At 39.1% G+C, this 14,349-nt stretch overlaps 2 protein-coding genes across 4 annotated transcripts; one reads left to right on the plus strand and one right to left on the minus strand.

Annotated features, from left to right (window-relative positions):
- Window positions 1-301: 301 nt before the first annotated feature.
- On the minus strand, window positions 302-3,454 carry LOC106081909 (protein Son). 2 transcript variants are annotated; one of them, XM_013244174.2, is made up of 2 exons: window positions 1,208-3,454; window positions 302-1,142 (listed from the first exon to the last, which is right to left on the minus strand). In XM_013244174.2, the coding sequence occupies exons 1-2, from the start codon at window positions 3,317-3,319 to the stop codon at window positions 474-476; spliced, it is 2,781 nt and encodes a 926-aa protein (XP_013099628.2). In that variant the 5' UTR covers window positions 3,320-3,454; the 3' UTR covers window positions 302-473. The 2 variants fall into 2 exon arrangements, with proteins under 2 accessions (XP_013099628.2, XP_013099629.2); XM_013244175.2 differs by having other exon boundaries at window positions 919-1,153.
- An 856-nt stretch (window positions 3,455-4,310) lies between these two features.
- On the plus strand, window positions 4,311-13,737 carry LOC106081904 (mucin-5AC). 2 transcript variants are annotated; one of them, XM_013244160.2, is made up of 7 exons: window positions 4,312-4,793; window positions 6,819-7,051; window positions 7,112-9,784; window positions 9,851-10,342; window positions 10,412-10,588; window positions 10,667-10,791; window positions 13,102-13,737. In XM_013244160.2, exons 2-7 carry the CDS (start codon window positions 6,845-6,847, stop codon window positions 13,292-13,294), a joined length of 3,867 nt encoding a protein of 1,288 aa, XP_013099614.2. In that variant the 5' UTR covers window positions 4,312-4,793; window positions 6,819-6,844; the 3' UTR covers window positions 13,295-13,737. The 2 variants fall into 2 exon arrangements, with proteins under 2 accessions (XP_013099612.2, XP_013099614.2); XM_013244158.2 differs by having other exon boundaries at window positions 4,311-4,793; window positions 7,112-10,342.
- The last annotated feature ends 612 nt before the right edge of the window (window positions 13,738-14,349 follow it).

Below are 14,349 nucleotides of genomic sequence, written 5' to 3' on the forward strand. Positions count from 1 at the left end.
AAAAACTTCTCCCCAAAGAGGTATACGGCACGCCGGTCGGACTCTGCTATAAAAAGATGTCCCTTATTATTGAGCTTAAAATTGAATCGGACAGCACTCATTAATGTGTGAGAAAATTTCCCCAGTTTCTCAATGGAATGTTCATGGGCAAGTTTGCAATTTGCAATAAAATAATTGTTATCCTTCCTATAGTTGGTTGTTATGAAATTGAAACTCTGTAAATAAAACAAATTTCAAGAAAACAATATTTTAAAAATATTTTTTTTGTATATAGTTAAGCATATAGAAAATTTTATATAAATTGTAGTTTTTATTTCTATTTATCATGGCATGATAAAGAATAATAGAATTTATTCAATTATTATAGCTAAAACTAGAATAATTTACATGTCCTAAGCTAGAAAGTAGTAACATCAGAAAAAATAGTAGTAATGTCGTTTACTACATAACCACAAAATAGCCACATGTTATTGCTAATCTGGAGGTAATATACCCATTTGTTGTAAGCAAAGTTTGGCTGCCTGAAATTTGGCTTCTTTCTTTGTGTTGCACAATTTTGCTGGAGTATAGGTTTCATTATTCACCTGCACCGAGAACAAAAACATTCGACTATGTGATGGTCCATTTTCATGGACAAGAGTATATAGCGGTGGGGTCCATTTGTATTTTGTGGTGATTTCATTTAATAGACAAACTGGATGTTTGTCTTGGGGATTTGGAGGAATTGGTGGTGGGGCTCCTCCTCCTCCTCCGCCGCCACCGCCACCGCCGCTACCACCACCTCGTCTTGGTTTCACTGGCCTAAGATCTTCTTGTGCAACTAGTCCACGTTTATCCAATTTCACATCAAGAAGCAAAGGTTGTAAAGAACCATTCTTTTCTCTGCCTAAGCCTTCGCCTGGTTTCCAACCCATTTTCTGTAAAAGGTGCATTCCCATGCCGCCGGTGACCGGTTTGGTTGATGTTAATTGATCTCGTTTAGCCCAGACTTGAGGCCCTGAATTTAACTGACTTGGTTTGAGCACATTAACCCCAGTACTGCCAGTAAATTGTCCTGGCAGATGTTTAGAGGCAGCCCATGAAGACATTTCCCTTTGCGAGTAATATAACATTTTGGCAGCTTCAGAATCCATAGGATTTTCCTAAAATGAAACTTTTTGTTTAAAGTAAGTTTGAACCACAAATCGTAACCCAGTTTTTCTATTACCTGTAGTCTCCTCATGGCATTAAGGCGTTTCGATATTATGGATGATACATCCATGGTATGTGCCGGAGGATCTGGAAACACAGAATCTCTACTAGAAGAAGGGACGGGTACATCGGGTGTAAAGTTATTCGGAACAACTGGTATTGGGGGAGGTACAATAGGAGGTACAGATGGGGCTGGAACTGCTGGCGGAACTGGCTGTGGTGGAGGAACACACATGAAGGGTAATTGAGGCGTCAACGCAATGTTGGAAGGAGGATTATTATTTGTTGGAGGTAGTACTGTTTGGGTTGAAGCAGCAGCCCCCATGGAAGTTGATGTTGGATCGTCCACTGGTTTAAATGCGGGCTCTTGTTCACTTTCCTTGGGCAAAGGTTTACCAAGAGCATTTTTGGGTGCTATACTTTTAAATATACTTGTCGATTGTGTTGCTGCCGGCAATACTGGCAAAGGTTGGAGTTTTTCTTTAGGCTCTACTGGAACCCATGCTTCAGTCATGCGATGTTGCTGGCCCGAGGAAACAGGAAATTGCATTGTTATGGTCTTGGTTTGTTCATCGGTTTTGGCAGGGGCTGGTAAAATGGGTTTTGAGTTTCGTATATGCATTACAATGGGTTCCCGTTCCTTCAATTGAAAGGGATGATGGAAAGCTTTTGCATTTCCACTTTTGTCAATGTCTGATCCTTCATCTGAGCTTAAATCGGATAGATGTTCTCCATTTGAAATTTTCTTACAAAACTCAGTTAGATCTTCCACCGTTCGACCACCGTAGCGCATTTTGAGTAGCACTTTGTCTTTAATATCTTCTGTCATATTGTCGCAGCCGGGAAGATTTCCTCGCTTAAACATACTTATGGCATTCTTGCGAGCAATTTCCAAAAGACGTTTTTTGTCTATTCCTAAATCTCGAGATCTCGAACGCGACTTTGAACGACGTGAATGATAGTTGCTTCTGCGGTGATGACTGCGATATCGATCATTGCTATAAGTTCGGTCAGTCTCTCTGCTCCTGCTACGATGTGAACCAGAGTAAAAACTATTGCTACTTTTATATTTTTTACAATCTGTATCTTTCTCTTTTCTTTCAAGATAAGACTCCTCATCGGACAATGAAATCTCAGATATATCGCCATCAGATACTTTACGGGCGCTAGTTTTCTCTTCAACTTCCTTTTTAATCCTGATGGGTTCCTCTTTAACTCGTTCACTTTGTCTATCTTTGGAGCTGCTTTTGTAATCTTTTTCCCGAAAGCCATCATAGAATGAGTTGTACTTCTTTTCCTTATCATCAGTTTTACGTCGCTTGCTATTATCCACATCATCTTTTTCATGATGCCTCTTAAAATCTGTGGAAGTTCGGTGGGATGATGTGTCATTATGTTTTTTGTTGTCTAATGAGTCTTTGCTATAGTGCCTGTCCTCCTCACGGCTTGAATACTTATAGCTATCTACACGTGGATCTTTTGATTTTGATTTGGCTTTATCTGGAGGTTTATCCGATTCTTTTGCTTTCTTTTCCTCCCGGGATTTGTCTCTGTCCCTTTCCTTGTCCTTGCTCTTTTTCTTTGATTTTGATTTGTCTCCATCTTTATGCTTATGCTTGTGTTTCTTTTTCTTCTTGTGTTTACCACCAGAACCTTGTCCATTGGCAGCATCACCTTCATCACTGTGCTCCTCATTGGGTTTGTTTTTCTTGTTCTTCTTTTTCTTCTCTTTCTTGTGTTTCAAAGATTTCTCAATTAAATTTTTATCGTCCAGCAATTCTTCTGGAGGTGCAGCATTGAACACTTTAAATAGCTCTGCCAAAATCTCGTTCGAACTTTTGACAGGTTCTATATTTTTCTTGTCTTCTTCCGGCTCTTCTGGATGATCTTGAGAGCTTTGAGAGTCGGTTTCATCGGAATCTTCACCATCATCTTCAGAAGTGTTACCATCATATAGGTAGGTCTTGTCCTTCAATGATGATAGCTGCTCATTACATACTGGCTTATCCTGCTTATTCTTTTGATCTATAAGTTTCTTTTCGATTTCTGGGTCAATTTTTTCCTTCTTAATTTTGGCTGCATCTACCGCCTTGCCCGAACCATCTTCATTAGACACATCTTGGGCCATATTTAAATCCTTTTTAACAATGAGCACAAATAATTTTGTGGCAGAACACGATTAACAACAATTATAATCCAGTTCAATTAGATTCATCTCACTAAACACAAGGAATGGATAGGTTCCAATCTAAATAAAATATAAATTCGCTCATTTACTTATTAGTGGATCTAACGTAATGTGAAGTAAACGTGTCAGCTGTTTTCTATTGGCATGCAATCTGGACAGAATACCGACGGCAAACGCCCAAATTTTTTGTATCAAAATCGCTCTGACCAAATTCTTTTCAGGGCAGTATACACCTCTGGCGAAATGTTTATACTATAAAGAAATGCATTGACTGCAGTGTTTTATTTTAGTCCTATCGAGGGCAAGTCAGAAGTTCTGGATAAAAGTGCCGGTTCTGAATAGAAGTGCCGGTAACTGTACGGTTACCGTTACCGAAATTTTCTCTCGCAGGTACACTCCAAGCAATATGAAAATTGGCAATTCGAAGAAGAATTCAAAGAAATTCGACCAAAATTCTTCACAAATATTTTTCAGTGTCGACATAAATGTCTTGGCTGCAACCCATGGCGAAACAATTAAAGGTGGCCTCATTCGTGCAACAACCACAAATTATATGGTGCAATTCGCCATCCTGTCATCAAGCTGATCGAAGTTTTGCCGACACACACAAAGAAATTTGTGTTCGTGCGTGTATACGTGTGCGTACATGAGCAGAGAATAATCGAAAAAGAAGATAACAACAAAGAGAATGCAAACAAAAATCGGTCTTCTGAATATCGTCAAACCTGGCTGGCTGTTACCAGCTGTTCGCGTGAGACCACATTTTTAAATCTGCCTTGGGCCATAACCATTATATAAAACGTCGATCAATCAATTTTATAATCGACTATTCGGGTTATTTATCTACTAAAAGTCGTCTGTGACATTTTCACACAAAAAGTCCAATAATCGATTAGTCGATAATCACTTTTAAGGTCCCCACTTCGTTCTCTAAATCCTAATATTGAAATATAAAATATATAAAATATAATAATTATAAAAATATATTCTGTGGCCTGAAAAACGGAAAAGTGTATAATATGATTGAATTAAGGCAAAGAAATTATAGATGTGCTTTTAATAAACACGACGGGCCGATATTAAAAATACCACTTGGTTTTTAGTACATACAAAGAAAAAACGTAAAAACTGAAGAGGAAGGAAATTCGGTCGGTGTCTGTCGTCGCTTAAGATTTTTTTTCGAAATGTATTGCCTGCCCTTTAGATGTTGATATAATTTTGCTGAGAAAGAACAACAGAACAATTTTTACTTCCATCGAAACAAAGGCAATCAGCAATTTTTAAGTGTCTCGGTGTCTCTGTGGCTGATACCCATTTTCGTCAGTCTGTCTGGTTTTTTTTCTTCTACCTCTTGCCCCGTATGTTCTAGTGGGAGCTAGTGGTGACAATAAGCAGCAACCTGAAGCCACGAACGGTAAGTTTGAGTTGTAGCAAATAATGAAATAGCGTAATCAAATAATAATTACATATCTTCATACATTTCGTGGAATCTGTAATGCGTTTGTTAGTTTCATCAGTGACTCACTATTGGTGATTGAGTCCCATCAGACGTGAGTTTTGGTCATTGATGAAATATACTAGGGATGAAATACTAGGGAGTGTGTCCTTTTAAACGTTAATTGGGCATTCGTAAATTCAATGTCTTGTGTTGATTACATTTGTCGCAAAGTATTGTCATATTTAATATTTAAATGAAATGCTTAATTTTGCCAACCTGATTCTGGGCATGTTAGTTCAAGGAATTAACTACAAGTCTTTGGTAGAACTTTTCTGGTGCCATTGGTACGCCTTTTGGTACAATACAAAGTTTAGTTTTGAATTCCATCAGTGTGGTATTGTTAAGTTTTAGTACTCGGTTGTTTTAGAACAACTATTTTGTTTACATATGAAATTTGCCAAGCAAACATTTTGTTGACATGAATAATTTAAAAGGAAACATCTGCTTAGGAACATTCGCACAAATTCATAATAAGTAAATGCGTAGATTTCCTTTTAACTTTTATAAAAATGCCAAAAATCTAAATTTCATTTTTAGAATGGGTACATATATAAGACATAGTCTGTGTTGCCACAACGAGAAAATCTGACAACTTAAAGTTTTCAAAAAAAAAAACCTACCAAATCCCCACCTTGCTTACCAAAGTTAAAATTAATGTCTCCTGATCTAGCTTCAGGAATCTGGCTGGTTCAATGTGAGCCGTCTACAACGAAAGGCAGTTAGATTAGTTGGTTGTTGTGACCACATAACTGCATCTGGCACATTTCGCCGCTCAAAAATGACAGTTTTTTAAAGGTGTCAACAACTCTACTTGTCATATCTAGTATCACATACACTCAATATTTCAGCAAGAACACTGAGACTCTCCACTCGTTACCGTTGAATGTCCGTCCTCTAACCTCGAGCGATATGAGTTCTGTTTGTTGCACCATCCGTATACTTATTGGGGAAGAGTAGTTCCGGTTTTTCTAGGTATGTCCTTTTGTCATCTGAAATTGGTGGTGGGCGTTCCCCAAGGACTATATTGGTCTGGTAAAATGAAGTTGCATTGGCAACAGTTATAAGTGAATATAAAATATCATACGGTATTTTAACGTACGGATTAAGGCACACTGACACTATTGGGAAAATAGGCAAGTGAGTTGCAATTTTCTTGTAATTCGTGAATCGTTTTCTACTCTTGTGTCGTATTTTCACGTGGGTCGTGATTTTGTTATTAGATCCCGAACAATTTTGGAATCCTGAAAGTAGAGACGAATTTATCCTAGGAACCGCTCATGTGGCTTTGCGACCTGGGATACGGCATGTTTTCCTGGCTTAAGATCAGAGACCACACGACCTATTTTCCATATCTCAAGTGTTACTAGGGTGGAGATAAATAGATTCAGGGTAACTTTCAGGTATTGGCTTCCAATTCACTAGATGTTGCAGCATAAGCATTGATTTTTCGCCAGGGCCCATATGTTTGACGGCTTTGTCTATGCTATGTCTTCGGCTATCTCTCTGGCCCCGAAAATCTGTGGTTTTGCGTTAAATTTTGGCCTCCTTGCCTTCTGTAGAATGTTCCTTTTCCCTTTTCGCTCACTCACTCGAGTTGGCTTGTATTTTTCGGCGGTTTGCTCAGAGATTTATGCACATTCGCTAACTTTGCTGCTTCGGTCGTCAAATTAGGTTTCATGATTGGTAGCCCACGAACCCAGATGAAGCGGATGGCTGGGAGACGCGTTATTCCGTACCAATTTTGTTCGAAAATTTAACGCACTGTTGATGGCTCATCCCAGACTTGATAATCGACATTTTTCATAAGCTCCATACTGTTTATTTTAAAAAGGCAGTTCTATGAGTACCTCTATTTATTCCTCAATGTCAATTCTTTTTTATTTTAAATTCCCATACTTCCAACTTACAATATTTAACTACACTTTTGTTTTCAATGAACAGAAATTTCATTGGTATACAACCTTATAATGGAAACAAATCAGAAGGATGGCAATCAGTCTCAGCACCACAATCCAACGACCACAACCACACTGCGTAGTGTGGAATCACAACAGTCTCAAATTGGTCATCAACAGCATCGTCACAATCATCAAAATGAACTTTCACTGGAGGTGCAGCAGCATTTGAACGAGGAGGTTGCAGCTGCTAATTATGAAACCGTTTATGTTATAGAAGTAAGTAGCCATGGATCTAAACAAACAAACTTCTTTGATTCCATTTCTCAATGTTTGCAGGATGTTGGCCCAAATGTTTCTGCAAGCAGAGCTCAGTTTATTCCTCTAAGATCTTATGTAACGGACAATAACAGCGCTACTTCGTCGACAACAGTGAGCACTTCAAGTGAACCACCGCCACAACAGTTGCAGCAAAATCGTTTTTATTGGCCATATTTTCACCATCATCGCCACCATCCAGCGCAGCATCAACATCTACACCAACCCTATCAGCAGCTTGGACAATATTGCAATGCCTCACCGGTGTATGTATCTGATTTAGATATGGATGGCATGGGAACCAGTGCTGCTGCCAGCAGTACATCGTCGGCATATCAACACTCACGTGCCCAGTCGCATTACCATTGCAATATTCCGCCGCCAACGCCATCCTCCTTACGGCCTCACCACTACCACACACAATATAATGATGATTATCAAGGATATTACATGGTGCCTATGCATCAGCAGCCGTCTTCGTGCAACTGTAACTCGGCTGCAAGTAGCTCAACAAGTTCCGTAACACCACCACCGCAACCACTGCCAACATCAGCAACACCACAATGTGATACCCGCTGTTCAACTTGTCAACCCACCACTATGGCTCGAAGTTTGCCAAACTCAGAGTTTGTAGGTCCTTATCAGCGTGAGACTGAGCTAGGCAACAGGGCAAGCGGTGCTGGTGAATTGTATGCCGCCCCCTCAAGCACAAATGTCATCTTTAATAATGGCACTAATGGACATCGTGAAAGGCCTAGAAGAAGGATATACGAAGATGCCGCCTCATCGTCGTCTTCGTATGTCGCCGATGTAGAGATGCAGCGATTGTCTTCTAGAGATGAAGATGAAGTTGCTTCAACCACCTCAACTTCCATGACAGCGTTACATGGCGAGGAATTGGAATCTTGTCGCGGAACGCCCTATTCATTAGCTCGACCACCCTCGGCCTCTTCCGAGGCTGAACATGTGCAATTTGCCAACACGCGTACCACAAATACTACAACCACAACATCGGCAGCAGCTATGAAGAAACATAAGTCCACCACCACTAATGTTGTAGGCTCCTCTCCTACTTCAACCTCTTCTTCATCGGCAAATGCCGGGCCAAATGGAAATGGAGGTCGTCCTTCTGAAAGAGATGGCTCCAGGGAACGTTATATTGTCGATTTGGTGGAGTCCACCACTTCCAGCAATTCTCAAAGGCGGCTAAGTGATGATCAACCATCGACATCTCATCGTTTAAGAGAAACTTCCTTTAGTGGAAACTACTGGCAGAACTTGGATGAAGAAAGCAATGACCATTCTTCGCAAGCCTGGAATTTACATAAGCCGTCTTCGTCTTCGGCACCAGCGGCGCAGCCCTCTGAAGCCCTACAGATTGCAGATGACAGATCCAATTCGCCTTTCTCTCGTTTCCATGTACGCTACACAAGATCCGATGAAAGAGAGCGCGACGTGGAGGAAGAGGAGCCGGCGAGATCTTCAAAAATTCAAAGATTAAATTCCAACCACTCTGGGGGAGTGCACAGTCACAACGTCACATTGTTTCCGTCCGCACAAAGAGATGCCAGCACAGGTTCTTCTTCCAACGGCTCGTATGTCATAACATATGCTGGCCATCAAGCACCTGCAGGCGTTTCAGCGCGAAGATCACCTCAAGCCCTAGCTCCCGTATTACCACCGCCACCATTGCCTCCCAGACGTATACGTTTGGAAACAATAACAAGCTCCGATCAGGCCCAGAACTTTGTTCTGACAGACCAATTAAATGAAATCATATCAACGCGTGACATGGATGACCAACCCTCTACTTCTCGGGGTGGTAGGAGAGCCAGGTTGTTGGAGGCCTTAAATGTAAAACCTTCAACGTCGGAGCAGAATATCAAACCTCCAGCAGTGCTTACTGCTCCCGACTTGCAGTTGGATTGGCTTTCTGATGCAACCACTACCCCAAGTACAGATGGTGATGATGATGAAGTTGTTTTTGTACATTCTAGCAGGGAGCCAATACTCTCCATAGACTTAACGGCCGACGATGAATCTCCTTTAGCCTTGGAAATTCCAACTCAGGAGAATGCAGGCGAGTTGGAAGATGCCTCAATGGGAAGAGCACTAGTAAGGTCGCAACATTCACCAACAACTACATTTACTTCGTCGCCAACACCGGTGTCTGGTACGGCTGGAGCATCAGTTTCTATGCAGGGCGATGAATGGTACAACATGCAATACGCCCATCAATCGAATAGCGCAGTACGTCTTGGTTCCCATACGGCAGAACCGGCATCTACAAGACTCTGGCAAGCTCCTTGCATCGATTGTTATATGACCAACGATCAAAGCAATGAAACCTCGGCGGAACCTCTGGCGCCAGCGGATAGATTGCAAACGAATTTACCCATAGGCTCTTCTCTGTTGGACACCTCATCGAATTCATTGGCAACAACCATTGTTCCGCATTGTCACAGTACAAATTCTTCAAATAACAGCATGAGCCGTTTGAGAACCGTATGGCATCCATATTTGCCGGAGCCTGCTGTGTCACCCGCACCACCCATTGTGCCATCGGCTTCATTGCCGGTTATACCTAATTCACCACCGCCGATATTTATAGTCAACCCTTATGCCGATAGCTCACAACGGTTTGTGAATACCACGGTTGGGAGCGGTGCTCCAGTTGTTGCGCCATTGGGTTTGGTAGGTGTTATTAATCAAAATACACCTCAAAGGGCTTTACCACCATTGACACCTCTATACTTACAGCCCAGTTTGCAAGAGGCTGCAACCAATCAACGGCCCATAAATCCTCCACCTCTACCTTTCACCCCTCCTACGGCTATTTTTGGTGGTTCCACCACTCCCAGCGCCCAGCAATACCATCCACATTCCATGTATCATCGCCACCACGCACACTCAGCTCATACCACAACACGACCTCATGAAAATATAATAACCCATAATCATCATGGCCATTCCATGTCACATAGTCATGGATTGCCGCATACACATTCACTAACATTCCGGCCGGGTTCGAGCAATCATGGTGCACCACCACCCTATTTGGTCCATCAAAATCTTTGGCTGCGCCAACATAACGTTCAAGAAATCCATCGTCGTCATATGACTCCTACGCCCATTGACTTGTCGTCGAATCCTTTGAATTTAACCAGCAGTTTTCGTACAAGATTTCAGCAAATGGCCAATGCATGTTCCTGTGTACATGGCCGCAATGGACCTGTCTCTAGTTTGGATCCTGTAAGTTCTATCTATATATGATTTTGGAATGTTTTTGTTTATTACTTTAAATTTTTTCCCCTTGATTAGGCCTATTATCCTTATGATTCGCGCCCACAACCACAGAATCGTAGGTGTCCGGCTTTAAGACCAGCCGTTCATCATCACATGTTCCATCACTATTCTCCTGTGCATGTGGAAATTGATTTATCAACTCCTCGTATTGTTATTGGTTCTTCGATACGTCCGCCAAGAGGAGCAACTTTGGTAAGTTCATTCTATTTCAAAAAAAGTTTTGCTGTTTCATGCTCTACAAATTTCTTTTTATTTGTTTTTGTTTTATAGGAAATTATTGAACGCAATACATTGCCTCATAAATATCGTCGTGTTCGACGACCCAGTGAGACTGACGAAGATGCTGAGAAATGTGCCATTTGTTTGTCCCTCTTCGAAATTGAAAATGATGTGAGGTAAGTAAAATAGTATTGTCAAGCTTTTTTAAATTTTCCTCGTCAGTGGACAGATTTTATGAATTTGTTGCGTTTATTGTTTAATAATGAGAGAAGTATCGCCGCTGTTCCTTAATAGAATGTTCATCGGCAAATTTGCAATTGTATAATAAAACACATCATTTTGAGCGGGTTCAACTGCTATCTTAGGAGGCCAGAACAATGGCCTGTTTTGGAGGTTGATAATGTAGTTGATTTTTTCTGTTATGATTTTTTATGTTATAGTTACGAAAATTCGGTGTTCTTTAGGCCTCGGCTCTCAGCTAATGCTTGATCCATGCCCAACTTCTCATGTTTGACTTAAAGTCAAAATCTATCATATAAATTCTAGACAGCGATCCGTCATACTGACTTTTCGTTATCTTGCGTGATTTCCAATCATCTAACGATCAGGCTGCGGAGTCAAAATCATAGTCTGGCTCGGAGCCAAAGGAAGCTTGCTAAACTCAAAACCGGGATCCGACTCTGGGTATTCGTCGAAGTGAGCCACTCGCATGCACCTCTACATTTTGTAATGGTTCGATTATGGATGGCAACCTTAGTTCAATTGCGTTGTCAGTTGACAAATTTGCATTACGAATTGCAACTTTCAACTAAAGTTGATTTGTGAGGATTTTAACCATGGTGAAGCCTACAAACACCAACATATTTGTAATAAGCAAGCAAATGAACAATTTGAACACAAAAAAATTAAATTTCTTTTAATTTCACTGCTTATTTACTAATAAAAACAACAGAGCGACTACAAAAAACTGGTTGCCGAAAAATCTAATTTTTATACTCACCACCTGTTTGTAACTCCTTGAAATATTCGCCTCAGACCCCATAAAGTTTATATATTCTTGATCGTCGTGACATTTTAAGTCGAACTAGCCATGTCCGTGCGTCTGTCTGTCCAAAGCACGCTTACTTTTGAAGGAGTAAAGCTAGCCGCTTGAAATTTTGCACAAATACTTCTTATTAGTGTCGGTCGGTTGGGATTGTAAATGGGCCAAATTGGTCCATGTTTTTATATAGCTGCCATATAAAGCGGTCTTGAGTTTTGATTTCTTTAGCCTCCAGAGTTAAAGATTTGACTGAAATTTTGCACGTGGTGTTTTGATATCACTTCTAACAACTGTGCAAAGTATGGTTCAATCGGTTCATAGCCTGATACAGCTGCCATATAAACCGATCTTGGGTCTTGATTTCTTGAGCTTTTAGAAGGCGCAATTCGTATCCCATTTGTCTGTAATTTTGTACGTGTTGTTTTGATATCACTACCACCATTTGTGCGAAGTATGGTCCAAATCGGTTCATAACCTGGTATAGGTGCCATATAAACCGATCTTGGATCTTAACTTATTGAGCCACCAGAGGGCGCAGTCATCATCCGATTTGGCTAAAATTTTGCATGAGTATAGCGCAAAAAGGTACATAACCTGATATAGCTGCCATATAAACTGATCTGGAATCTTTACTTCTTGAGCCTTTAGAGAGCGCAATTGACATCCGATTTGGCACAAATTTCGTACCATGGCTTCTCCCATGGCATTCAACATACGTGTGCAATATGGTCTGAATCGATCTATAGCTTCATACAGATGCCGATTTTTACTATTGCAGGTTTCGTGGATTCGAATCTCGCCAGAAGCCTTGATCTGTCGCTACAGTGGTATCACAATGGACTTAAAATTGTCTTAGTGAGTCTGTAAAGGACTGCGACTCTTACCTAACCATGCCTGACGATGAGATTGCATTGTATGGTTGGGTCGGAATGCAAAGGAGATCAGGTAACGATAATCTGGTTGTGGTTTTGAGTGATTCATCCATCAAAAACTACTCTTTTAGCCGTTTACTCATTGCAGTGTTAAGAGAAATAGTACTCGATCCGGGTTATTATGGAAAAGTTAATGACATATGACTTGACGTGGCACAATCACGCACAAATGCCTTCCGGCGAAATTTTCTTATAGGATACATTCAGTATCGAATCGCTTATTTTTGTTCAATTTTGGTAGTATCGATAAGAAAAATATCTATCGATATTCATCAGACAAAAAATAAAATATCGATTGTGTATTCGATAATTTGCTAGCTCTTTTGTATTGTACGAGTTCCACAACAAACACACACACGCATCTGCGGAATAAGTTAAACAACTCTTAACTTTGAAAGCGTTTCAGGCGAAAAAAAATGATTTGGATTTGTTTACTTTTTAAAAATTGGCATATCATAAAGATCAAAAAGCTTTGTATTTTAAATAATTCATTAAATTTCTCTTTTTTTCAGACGATTGCCTTGCATGCATTTATTCCATACAGATTGTGTGGACCAATGGCTGGTGACCAATAAACACTGCCCCATATGTCGTGTGGATATTGAGACTCATCTCAATAAGGATGCTTTGATTGCAACCTCAACTAGTGGCAACACGGATAGTGGAGCCAATCGACCCTGGTGGCAATCGACTGCTGAGTGTTAAAAACCTCACCTGCATATGATGACCACAAAAGATATTTTTTCAAAAAGAATATCTAACCAAATCTCACATGATATGCTACACAGAAAATGTTACAAAACATATGAAAATTTTTAGTGTTCCTTTCCACAAAAACAAAAGAATAATAAGATGTCTATAAAAAATATTTAAAAAAAACACAAAGAAAATTAAGATTTATATTATATATATATATACATATTAATATTAATAACTTACCATACTACTATTGTTTTTAGTTCAAACACAAAATCTCATTGCATTGCACCAACAATTTATAATAATTTTTAAAAGTCAAATTTCTGTGAAATTTTGCTTATAAAACATTTATAACTTATGGTGTATTTATGCAGTGGAACAAAAAGGATGCAACTAAATAACGTAGCATTACTCCAAAAAAAAAAGAAATATTCGATTGTGATTTTGTTTTTGATTTATACATTTTGAAATTCTATATACCTTTGAATACTTGAATTTTCAAATTTTATAAAATAGCATTATATATAATAATTTATTATAATTTTTTTAATATTTTCCAAATTGTTGATCGTTGATCATCTGCAATATCATCTTGTTTTCTCTATTATAAATAAAATAAAACGTTTTTGTTATTCTTTTTTTTTGTTATATTTATAATTTTCTTTTTTGTTTTCTTTAAAATATTTTTCCAATATTTGTTTTGAATATGTTGTTTTGTTTCATCAGTTTGTTAGGATTTTCAGGAAAATTGTTCCATCACCTCCTACGCCTAAACATCCTATTACTTTTTTTGAGTTGATTTTTGTTTTTTTTTTTCTTAGAAATAATTTTGTGCCATATGTATATTATTTAGATGTTTTAGTGTTATATTTTTAGTTTGAAAAAAATTATACTATAAAATACATTTTTTTTTTATCAATTAAAATTATAAAATATTTATTTCTTATTATAAACTATGTAACAGCTAAAAAATAGAAAAAGTAAAAAAAATAATTATTTTCTAATAGTTCTTCCAAATATGTATATTTTTTATTGATTCATGTTCATTTTTATATATATAA

This window comes from Stomoxys calcitrans, chromosome 2 (assembly GCF_963082655.1).
Source record: "Stomoxys calcitrans chromosome 2, idStoCalc2.1, whole genome shotgun sequence".
Lineage (NCBI taxonomy): Eukaryota > Metazoa > Arthropoda > Insecta > Diptera > Muscidae > Stomoxys > Stomoxys calcitrans.